The sequence below is a fragment of the Camelus bactrianus genome, chromosome 7 (assembly GCF_048773025.1).
Source record: "Camelus bactrianus isolate YW-2024 breed Bactrian camel chromosome 7, ASM4877302v1, whole genome shotgun sequence".
In the NCBI taxonomy this organism is placed as follows: domain Eukaryota; kingdom Metazoa; phylum Chordata; class Mammalia; order Artiodactyla; family Camelidae; genus Camelus; species Camelus bactrianus.
Window position 1 is genome coordinate 2,141,029 of NC_133545.1, and position 11,268 is coordinate 2,152,296.

At 47.0% G+C, this 11,268-nt stretch overlaps 1 protein-coding gene across 9 annotated transcripts in view; it reads right to left on the minus strand.

Moving 5' to 3' along the window:
* RBM33 (RNA binding motif protein 33) overlaps positions 1 to 2,813 on the minus strand; it is a 103,405-nt gene extending 100,592 nt beyond the window's left edge. For 3 of the 9 annotated variants that reach the window (XM_074366675.1, XM_074366674.1, XM_074366679.1), the window contains exon 1: positions 2,293 to 2,812. In XM_074366675.1, the coding sequence (XP_074222776.1) occupies positions 2,293 to 2,335 (43 nt within the window). In that variant the 5' untranslated portion in view covers positions 2,336 to 2,812. Of the gene's footprint in view, positions 1 to 2,292 lie in introns of all 9 variants that reach the window. The other 6 variants (XM_074366673.1, XM_074366672.1, XM_074366680.1 and 3 more) reach the window with 5 other exon arrangements.
* Between the last annotated feature and the right edge of the window lie 8,455 nt (positions 2,814 to 11,268).

Sequence of the window (11,268 nt, forward strand, 5' to 3'; positions counted from 1 at the left end):
GGGAAATATAAATTACAACACTGAGGCTATATTCCTGCCTCAAGATTATCAAAAAGATTCTTAGGGTACAGGAAATGGGGTACTCTCAAACATTACTAATGGAAGGATAAAGTGGTATCAACTTTTTTGAAGACAACTTGACAATAGCCACCAAAATTTTAATCCTGCATAGCTTCCACTTCTAGAGGTATCAATCCTCCAGAAGTATTTGCTAACGCACAAGAAGATGTGTCCGTAGATGTTTAGTGCAGAATTTGCCACAGTGGTGAAAAAGAACATGTAACTGAAATGCCTATCAATATGAAAATGGTTAATCAATAAATGGTGGATCCATATTAGTGGATCCATCTCACCTAGCGACACAGGAGAGACCTCCAGGACCTATTATTATGTGAACAAAGCAAACTGCAGAATACGACATGGTTCCACCCATACCATAAAAGTCCCCACAGCTGTAAATGTGCAACTTACATATGCACAGAAAAGGGTGTAAAGGGATTCATGATGGAAATATTTCATTCTTTTAATTCATTCGTCAAATATTTTTGTTGACCATACATGCCAGGAACTTGGAATACATGGCAGGCAAAACAGATAGGCAGCATTCCTGTCCTCACGGCGTTTACAGACTACTGGGGGAGAATATTTTTAAAAAGCAAATAGTCAAATAAAATAACAATTACAAACCGGGATAAATGTTCTGAAGAAAACAAGGGCGCCACAGAATAAAGGTGGGGGAGGCACATAAGCAAGAGATGACATACTTGAGACAGAAGAATGCTCAAGACAGGCCACCCAAGGAGCCTGAGACCTGGCGACAAAGAGCCAGAGTGAGGGCAGAAGCAGTCCTTCTTGGGTGGGGGGGCAGGCTGACACAACAGGCTGGGGGACCAAGTCATGCAGAACTCACAAACCTTGGAAAGGAGTTTGTCTTTAGTCTAAGAGCAATGGGAAACCAGGCACCTGTGATAAAACGGAAGGAAAAACTCCAAATCATCAAGGATAAAGCCTATTTCATCCTCTAAAATAGCAATTCTCAAACTTTCTGGATTCAAACGTACTGAGGACACTAAAAAGTTTTTGTTTATGTGGATTACATTAATTGATATTTGCTATTTTCGAAATTCAAAAAGGGGAAACTTGAAAAAATATGCATGCACACACTCCATCAGCCATTGTACGACGTCGTCATCACATGTCCTACAGCCTCTGGGAGACTCGACAACAGTCAAAGAGCGCGACGTGCAAATGACATTAGTAACAGTAATGAAAACAGTTCTGACCCAAGAGTTCCCAGACTACTCTTTGAGAATGATCCAAAACCATGATTTTGACTCCCAGAAAATAACCAAGAAGATAAACGATGTATCTTCAAAATTTAACTAGAAAGCCTCAGCTTTAATACGCAAAAAAATGTACTTTTAAGTGACAGAAAAGTGGCATACACCAAATCACATTGCCAGAAGCGACACTTCTGTGTCCAGTGGCGGCGGGTCTTCCCCCTTACATGAGAATGAACGTGTTAACTCCCGGCCGCGGTTCCGGGGCAGGATCGCCGCAGTGTCCTCGTAAGTAAGCACTAGTAAGAAAACCTCTGGAGCACACAGCAGAATCGTCCAACACTTCGACAAAGAGAAATAATCTCAAACGCTGTTGTTCATGCTTTATCATTTAAGGGTCTCCTTTATCAAAGTCATCAGATAGTCATAAGTCACTTTCAAGTGTTTTTAAAAAACAAACATAACTTCAACCAACAAAATGTGATTTCAACCATTAGTGACTTTACCTGAAGTGTGTTAGGTGCCCTGTCAAAACCGTTTATGCTTGGACGAGAGAAACGACCCAAAGGAACTGCCTCCGTGTCCAAACCCCTTCTGTCCCGCCTCCCTCTCTAAGATGCTGATAACGAGCCACTGATCTATTTGTGTCACACAACTAAGGAGCTGGTGCGAAAACTGACGAGCTCGGTGAGATTCTCTGTTCAGAACCCTCACTTTCAGGACTGCCACCCAAGTACATCCCTTCACAACGTGCTTCCGCCAGGGCGACCACTGGGGCTGCCCTCGACCTCCACTCGCAGGACGACCCCACCCGCGGCGACACCCCCTCCCCTGACGGGCGCCCGGGGCGGGCCGGGCCGCCGCTCCCCGCCCGCCGCCCCTCAAGTGAGCCTGAGGCGTCACGCAGAGGGCAGAGGACCCCGCGAGCCTCCCAAGGGCCGAGGCGCGGAAGGGCACCACGACGGCGCGGAGAGGAACCGCCGCGGCCTCCTGCGCGGGCCGCCTCACGTACCTCCGGCGCCGGCTCCTCCGCCCGCTCCCAGGGCGGCGGCCATGGTGCTCGCTGGGCCCGGCCTTCAGCCTCGCCCCACCAAGCCAGCTGGTGGGCCGCCGGGCCAGCCGGGGCCCGGGGATGCGCGGCGGAGGATGGGGGACGGGGGACGGCGGGCCAGGCCCGGGGAGCGGAGAGCGGGCGCGCCCGGCGGGTCGCGGGCCCCTCCGGCCTGCTCCTCTGCAGGAAGAAAACAACAAACTATCGCAACATGGCCGCCGACTCGGCCCGCCGCCGCGGTGCACGCCGGGATGATGGCGGCCGGGAGGCGTCGGCGCGGGCCCTCCCCTTCAGGCCGCGGCGGCTCCGGGCCGTCTTCGAACGACGCAGGCCGAGTGCGGAAGGCAAACACGCGAGCGGCCGCCAAGCTCGGCTCCAGAAACGCCAATGTTTAAAGCAGAGGTGGGGGCGGTTGCCGGCCGTAGTTCGGCACCGGGCTCTGTCGTAAGGCGCTTTTGCAGCAGTTGGCGCCGGGCTTTACGGCCGGTGGATGGCCCGTTGGAAGTGAGAGGTAGTGGGTCCCGCGCCCTGTAATGGGGTCTGAACCTGGTTTCTGCGCTTGTACTGTACGGTGCGGAGTCGGGGGCAGTAACTGCTCTGCGGACTGACGGGCGAAGCGGGCTCGCGGTCCGAGGGGCCGCGTCCTTCCGGCGGGCCGAGCGGCGCCGGGCATGCGCACTGCCGGGGTCTGCGGGCGGAGGCAGGTGCGCCGGAGCCGGGGCCTTGAGCGCCGCGCCAGGTGCCCCGAGACAGTTAGACCCGGGCTCACGTGCGCGCGAGAGTCCTGGGGGACAAGACAGTGGGTCGGAGAAGGCCGAGGGCCACTTCTGGCCTGTTGGCAGTTTGGGGGGCGGGGATGAATGTAATTAGGTTTCTAAGTACACACAAGCTACAACGGTGATTCAGTAACAGTGAAAGCGGGGACTAGGGGGAAAGGATAGTCATTTTAGGTAGAAAGAAAAGGCTGAGCAAAGACTCAGAGATGTCGAATGACTTGCAGCGATTCCAGAACTGCGAGCAGTCCACATGGGCGCTGAGTATTAGATGAAGAAGGGTCGCCGTAAACCATGAGCTGGAAAGGTGCGCGAGGGCCAGAATGCGTTAAAGACTTCAGAGCATTTTCTGAAGCTGTAGAAAGTGTTGAAAGGTTTTAATAACAGAAGTTACATGATAGAATTTGTGTTTTAAGAAGATGTCCCTGACAACCATAGAGAGGAGAGGGAGGGCAGCATGGACAGGTGTGAAAGTGGAGGTGCTCACACCAGTTAGTAAACAACGCCAACAGCACATGCTAGAGGTGGATTTCTGGGTGGACCGAGAGATGGACATGCGCTGAAACAAGTGTCATAAAACTTAGTGGTAACATGTTGCTGGCTGAAAGAATATTTACTATATGTATGTTTGAAATTCTTTGATATAAAATGTTTGAAAAAATAAACATTCCTGGATTAATAACTAATGTGGGCAATACTCATCTAAAAAATAAAAACCAAAAAACTTTTTTGATTTAGCTGTGTGTAATCACTGCAAAAAAAAGAGAAGAAATAGTACTAATCTTTGTAAGAAATCTTGACTAATTCTTCATCAGAAAGCATATCAACATATCCAGATTTTTAAATGGCTTGAACCTCCAATCACCTTTCATTATTTTTTTAACTGGATAATGGAGTTCCCAACTCAAAAGGTGTCTTTCAGGATGGTTTCAGTGGTGATCTTGAGAAAGATGCTTGGGAGAAAAACAAATTCACAAAGATGAAACAATCTCAGATACTTTGAAGCCATGTTATAATGGAGGAAAGACACCCTTTCAGTTATGAACCACCTAAAACTGAATTTCTCTAGGACAAGAATCTCTTAACAGTTTTTCATCAAACAAGCACTGGAAAACATTCTGAGCATGGACACCAAATAGTTGAAGACCTTAATAAATTACTGTAAGTAAAGGTTTAACAAGTCCCTTTTTTCTTCTCTTTGGACAAATTTCACTTTGGGCTGACTTTCCAACTTGTCTTAGAAACCAGATGAAGGTGGAATGTCAACTATGTTATAAAACAGCATTGCTTATGTTAAAAATGCCCTCTGACTGGTACACTGCTTATGACTTGAGAGGAGTGAATAGCTGTTAAACATCCGTCAGGAAGCTGGGCCTTCTGCTCTCTCTTAATTGATTGTGGGGGTCTGAAAGATAAACTCAAGTAGGTGGTATGAGAGATGTCGGTTCCCATGGTCAAGGGCTTCTAAGCCAGGGCAGCTCCCACAGCCTCATCTTGCACCTGAGCTGCATTCGAGGAGCCCAAGATCAACTCTCCGGGGAGCTTATGTGTGCCCGTGTGGACCAGCCAAGAGCCCCTGGTGCTGCCCTGCTGTAGCACGTGTTTCTTCTCTGTCCCCCTAAATGAAGCTGCTGCCAAGTGTGACATATGTGAGTGTAAATGGTTAGACCTAGGACGGCCTCCTAAAGAGAGCTTACAGTTTCATGCATATCCTACTGAAAATCTTAAAAGCTTAGCTTTGTTTTTAGTTAAAAGCGAATATAGACGCCTCCGTCTTCTATTAATATAAGGGAATGAAAATGCTAGGGCTCCTCTCTCCTATATAACACTCTACAGAAAATACTTTTCATTGTTGTATTGCTGGGTTTTAGAAATTAAATCTTCAAGAGATCAAGAAGGGGCAGGGGGAGCCTGAGTTCCAGCTGGTGGGCATAGGAGAGGCAGATTTCCCTAAGGAGATAAGTTCTTGGGCGGATTCCGCTGAGGTGAGAGAATATGAACATGAATCTCCCAGACTGAACCACAGCTCCTGGAAGGGTGTCCTCAGATTTCACCCCCACATTGTTCAGTTTAAGATCAACCAACTGTGAACTTATAATCAAAGATCACAAAATACACAAGAGAAGAAACCACTGTAGTTGAGATTCCAAAAAACACAACCTGCAGACTCGCCTCCTAAGGGACTCAGATATTAGAATTACGAAAAACAAAAATAAGTGAAATGTTTAAGGAAATAAGAGATGATGGTTCGAGACAAGAAGAGACTCTCCCCGTGACCAGAGCCCCAGCTCCCCTCCTCTTCCCTAACCATCTGCCCTGAACCGTTCGGGGGCACTGGTGGTGATGGGGCGGGAGAAGGGAAGCAGGGGCTGTGCTGGCCCAGAAAGAGTATCACACCCCAAGCCCTGTAGGAGGTCTGCCCAGCACAGGCCGTCAGAGCTCAGAAGGGTGCAGGTTAGCCAGCTCAGGCAGGGAGCCATCAGGCCAGCGTGAGGAGGGCATCCACCCACAGGGGCAATTCAACACAGAGACTCACAACATGAGCAGGCTGCTAGGACATCACCCTAGGGTGATGGGCCCAAGTGAGATGAGCTGGGAGGAGCCACAGACGAGTGGACGAGGTTGCCAGAGCACGAGCCCTGTGAGAGGGCTTCTGCACGTGTCGGGGGCAGGGGGCGTGGAGACTCAGAACTGGAATAATAAGGGCACCTGCAGGGGAGGTGAGGATAGCACAGACCTGCAGCAGGGACAGCGTGCTGGCTGGGAGCAGGGAACTAATCAAGCAAGTGGACGAAGGGGGATGGAGCTGACTTTCACTGTCAGAGAAGGTGGTTACTTACATGGAGGAAAAACAACTAGAATGATCCCCAAAATAGATAGGTACGCAGGTAGGTGGATGGATAGATAGATAGACAGACAGACAGACAGATTAACTCCTTGGTGTTTTATTGGAATATGGAATTTGCACCATGTAATGAGCTTCCATTGGACAAGTCAGAGATTCAATGAGCTTCCAATTAATCTAACAATAATGATAGATTATGTCACAGAATGAAACAGGAATCAATGTGTCTGTGCAAATACAAATGAATGAATACATGGAAATATTTAAGAGAAACAGTATATCATAGCTACAAAGTTCCTCCCCAGAAAATACTTACTCATTTTGTATGTATGTATGTAGTAGAAAAGAGTAATTTCTGGCAGAAAAGCCTAGAAAACTCCACCTTAACTGATGAAAGTAAACATATTCAGTAATGGGATAAATCAAAATTGTGTGCCACCTGAAAGGATGCAGTAAGAAGAAACAGCATCACTTCTGTGCTAATCCTGTCACAGATCCCTAAGGAATCTAACCCTAAGAAATAGGGACCAAAGAAGTGAGGGACATACTAGGAAACAATTGGCCTTTAATCTTCAAAAGTGTCAAACTTATGGAAAGGAAAGACTGAGGAAGTGTTTCAGACTGAAGAAAAGAAAAAGAAAAAAGACTTAGCAACTGAATACAATGCATGATTCTGAACTGGGTCCTTTCACTGTATTAAATATCATTGGGGCAATTTGCAAAAATCGATGAGATCTGAAGATAAGATGGGAGTAATGTCACAAAAGTAACCTCCTTGCTTTGATGATTGTAAGTGACACGTAGGAAGACAGTCTTTGCAGGAACACCCTCTAAAGCACCTGCGGGTGAGGGGACATCAAATCAGGAACTTATTCTCAAGCGGTTCAGAATAAAAGGGTTTTCATTTCACTTAGCGTTAAACTTTTCTATATGTTTTTATTGCTTCAAAACAAAAAAGGACCAAAGGGAACACTTGAAAAATGTCATTGTTGAATTGTGGTGAGGGTGTCACAGGTATATTCACAGATCCACCCGCTTCAAATTGTATACGTTGAATACGGGCAGGTTTTTGTGCATCAATTACATCTCAATAAAACTGTAAAAAAAATTGTTGAAGTAAAAACACAAAATAAAAGTTAAACAGATGAGATACAATTGAGAGAATTTTAGGATTAAGGACGGATAGGAAAAGATTGCCCAGAATATCCCACAAAGGGAAGGTGGGAGGGGGGACAATGTGAACAAGAGGTTTAGAAACTGGGAGGATTGGGATGAGAATGTCAAAGTCATGACAAAGTAAAGTTCCAAAAAGCACAGAATAAAAAGAAGGGAGAACAGGCAATGTTTCAAAAGATGATTCCAAAGAACGTTTAAGAACTGATAAAAAAATATAAACCCACAAATACAGGAGGCGTAAGAAAAACCAAGCGAGAAGAATAAAGAAATCCACACCTGGATGTACTTGGTGAAACTGAACAGCGTCCACAAAGGAGATCTAAAGACAACCAGAAAGGAACCGCCACCTCTGGCCATGATGGGCACACGGAGACACTTGGACAGATTCCTCACATCGTAACTGCAAAACTGGACAAATTAAAAAAAGAAACTGTTGCACTCTGTAACATAACATTGTTATCAACTATACCTCAAAAAATGATATTAAAAACAGAAAAAAAAAAAGAATCAGCATCTAAAAGGTGAAAATCCCCAAGTGTTTGGAAATTATACTACAAAACTTTAAATAATATAAAAATTAAGTAAAAATTCACAAAGTAAGTTAAGAAAATTTGGAACTAAATGAAAATAAAAACAGAATAAATGAAAAAAAAAAAAAAAAAAAGAAACTGTTTTCCAACAGCGGGCCACAGGCAGCGCAGGCCTGTGATCACTGAGAGAAAGGAGAGCAATGAGATGGGCCTTAGCGATCATACAGCTTTCTGCCTGGAAACGCTTTTTGGACCATGAGACGGGAGGAAAACTCAAGTAAAACCCAGTTGTCTTAGAGACTTGAGGAACAGACCAGAGTTCAGAGGGGCTAACGTGGGGCATTGGGGGTGAGTGGAGGAGAGGCTGGAGCCCTGCGGAGGGAGAACTGCAGGAAGCCGCATGGGGACACCTTGAATGTGCTGCTGCAGGGAGAAACCCCATGAGGATGGGAAATGTGCAGAACAACCAGAAAGCTGAAAGCAGAGCGATTCCCAGAACTCACACAGGCCTGGGAGGCACTTCATCCTCAGCCGCCCAGAGTGGACAGTCCTGGCTGAACACCCAGCACATTTAGGAGAGATCCAAGAAGGCCCAGTGCATTAGTACCAGGACAAACCAGCATTAGAGTAAAGATTACTCTAGAATCTCCTAACAAAACATCAAAACAAGCCTGGAAATGATTATGCATGCAGCCCCTCAGAGCTGCAGAGGTAGAGAGACCTGCACCATCTTGCAAGTTTCTTCTCCCTGAACCCCACCAGGCACTGACCCGAAAGATGGGCAGAGTCCCGAGCAGCCCCTCATTGCATGGGCTGAAGAAAGAATCTGCAACCACTTAAGAACCACCCCCCACCACCCACACACCTCCCCATCTTCCCTGGGAAAATAAGCTGTAATCTTTGGGGTGGGGGGAGCAACAAAAACTTGGGCTTTGGGGCAATGGGGAAACGCATCTCCGCTGTGGGAACAGGCCCGAGGAATAAAAAGCCCGAGCTCACAGAGGAGCAGGAGTGGGTGGGAGACCCAGACGACAGACTGCAGGAGTACTGGCCTCCACCTGGAGACCCGGGACAGGATGCGGTGCTGCTGGGTCCAAGACGAGGCTAACACAGAGCATCAGCTTTCCTCTCTCCCATCTCCTGCTTCCAGGCTGACGGAAGTCAGGTAAAACTAACCATGGCACAGAGGTGGGAGAGAGACTGACTCCTGGGAGCACAGTGCAGAGGCCCCGCCCAGGGGAAGGACGGACACACCTCTGCAACCCAGCCTTCATTCGAGCACGAGCACGGGGGGACTCTGGAGTTGAGGTGCAGAGCAGGAGGCTGTGGCAACCACCAATACGTGCTGTGTGCCCCTTGGAGGGGTGTACTGCTGTTACTACAAGGAAAGCAGCATCACGTTCATCCTTTTGTCCTATTTTTTTTACTTCTCAAGTGTTAATTTGAGTCATGATTAAGTCTCTTTTTATGGGTTTTTTTTTCCTTAGCCTATGTTTTTCTCTCATTATTAAGAACATTCCCTTTACAAAGGTATTAAAAAGATATCACCCTAGTGCCTATCGGTAAAAAGTAAAATGTCCCTATGAATTGCAGCTGAACCAGCGACCCCACAGTGTATGCAGATCCAAGCTCTTGAGTTTCACATTTGCTTGAATTTCGGTAGCATTTAAGTATAAGCCTAAGATGGTAACTGATCATTGATTACAGAGCAGTGGTAAGTCTGACTCTTATTTCTGGTAGAAGATCCGAGCTCCTCACCAAAGAAAGTTCCGCTTCTTAAGTATAAATATGCTATGAAACTATACTCGCACCAGGGTGGTTTCTGAAACCATCCCTTTTGCGAGTGACGACTTATGTGACACACACACATCATTGGTGTTTTCAATCGTGTTTCAGAAGCATGTTTAAAGCTTTAATCTAAGAGTTGGGGAATAACAGACACATATTACTGCATATGAAAGAGATAAACATCAAGGACTGACTGTAGAGCACAGGGAACTATATTCAATTTCTTGTAATGAACTGTGATGGAAAAGGTCTAAAAATATATACACATCTATGGATGTGTATGTATAACTGAATCACTTTGCTGTACACCTGAAACAGACAGTGTAAACTGACTGCACTTCAACAGGCGATAAGAATTTTGAATAAATAAATAAAGTGTTAATCTAGACAATGCTCTTGAGCATCGCAGGTGCGCCGGCTGGTCCCCCAACCTCGTTACCCTCTTCCTTTGTTGTTTTACCCAGGAAAGCAGGGAGCGGTCAGGCCTCACCGGTGGACAGAGAATGAGACAAGCTCACGTGACGCCCTCTCTGCCCATGCGGTCCGCCCAGGAGATGACCCCAGCCTGAACACTCCCCATGTTGTGGAGAACTGTATGAAATGACCGTGACCACAAACCATCACACCGAGCGTTGTGTCAAAGCAAAAGGAGGAATGGGGCTCCCAAAGTGGAAGTGCCAACTTTCCACATTAAATGTGCTGCCTGTCTATGAGTATAGCGATCTTTCACCACTTGTCTGTGTTACGCATTTGCTTCCAGCGTGAATTCAAGCTCCCATCCTTTCCTTGCTGACGTTGTTTAATTTTTGCCAAGTCCAGATTATCTGTGTTGTGCGAATATTCATGAGCCTTAAATTCACTCGCCCATAGTGCCGAATGATAAGTAGTTGCTTGGGTGTGCCTTTAGGGTTACCTTCCAGAGGGGGAAGAACCTACAGTTCTGGCTTATTTCCTTCCAATTAACAGTGGCTATTTACCCCACCACCACGTGTGGAGGCGGGCCAGGCTGGGGCTGGGCAGTGGAGGCGTAAAAGTGGCTGAGATGCTGTCCTGCCCCAGGGAGTCCCAGCAGTGCTGTGTGGTTGACACAGAGTGAAATTGCAGGACCAAATCACTCAACCATGTTCTTAGAGAAGGAAATTAGAGGGCCCCCCCCCCCGGATAAATACACCACACTGTGAAGCTGGCACTATCATTCTAATACCCATAAATTTAATTCCTCAGTACTGGCTATTGCTTGGATACAGAAAAGAAATATGGTTATTGAGTATTGCTACTAAAAAGTTAAACTGTTGTCTCTCATTTTGACTAAGGACAAATCTCATGAAGCCACACCTCCGTGGGAGCCCTGAGCTTTTGGGGGTGTCTTCAAGATGTCTAACCTGACGGCAGCCACTTACCTGTCTAGACCTCTGTTTCGTCATTTATGCCCAAAAGGGAGGCACTGTTTTAAGGCACTCAGTGCTGTGCCAGGAGCACAGAAAAGTGTGCTATGAAGTTCCTGTCCCTTCTAAAACTTGAGAAAAGATCAGTGTCATGCAAAGGTTTTAAAAAAGGGAGAAACCCTTTGCCCCATTCCTTCTAGAATAATAGATTTGTGGAACAGAAGTCACCACCACTCTATGCCCCTCCCACTGACATGGAGTCTGCCTACAGGGGTGGGTATGTGACCCAAGCCAGGGACCCTCAGGACCCTGCACAAATCTGCTGGGGATAGTGAGGCTGGGAGAATGTGACCTGAAAGTTGCCAATGGCCATGTCCTTCCCACCGGGGAATCGGGGGCTCAGAAGACAGGAAGAAAGAGGCAGGAATGAGAGACAGAGT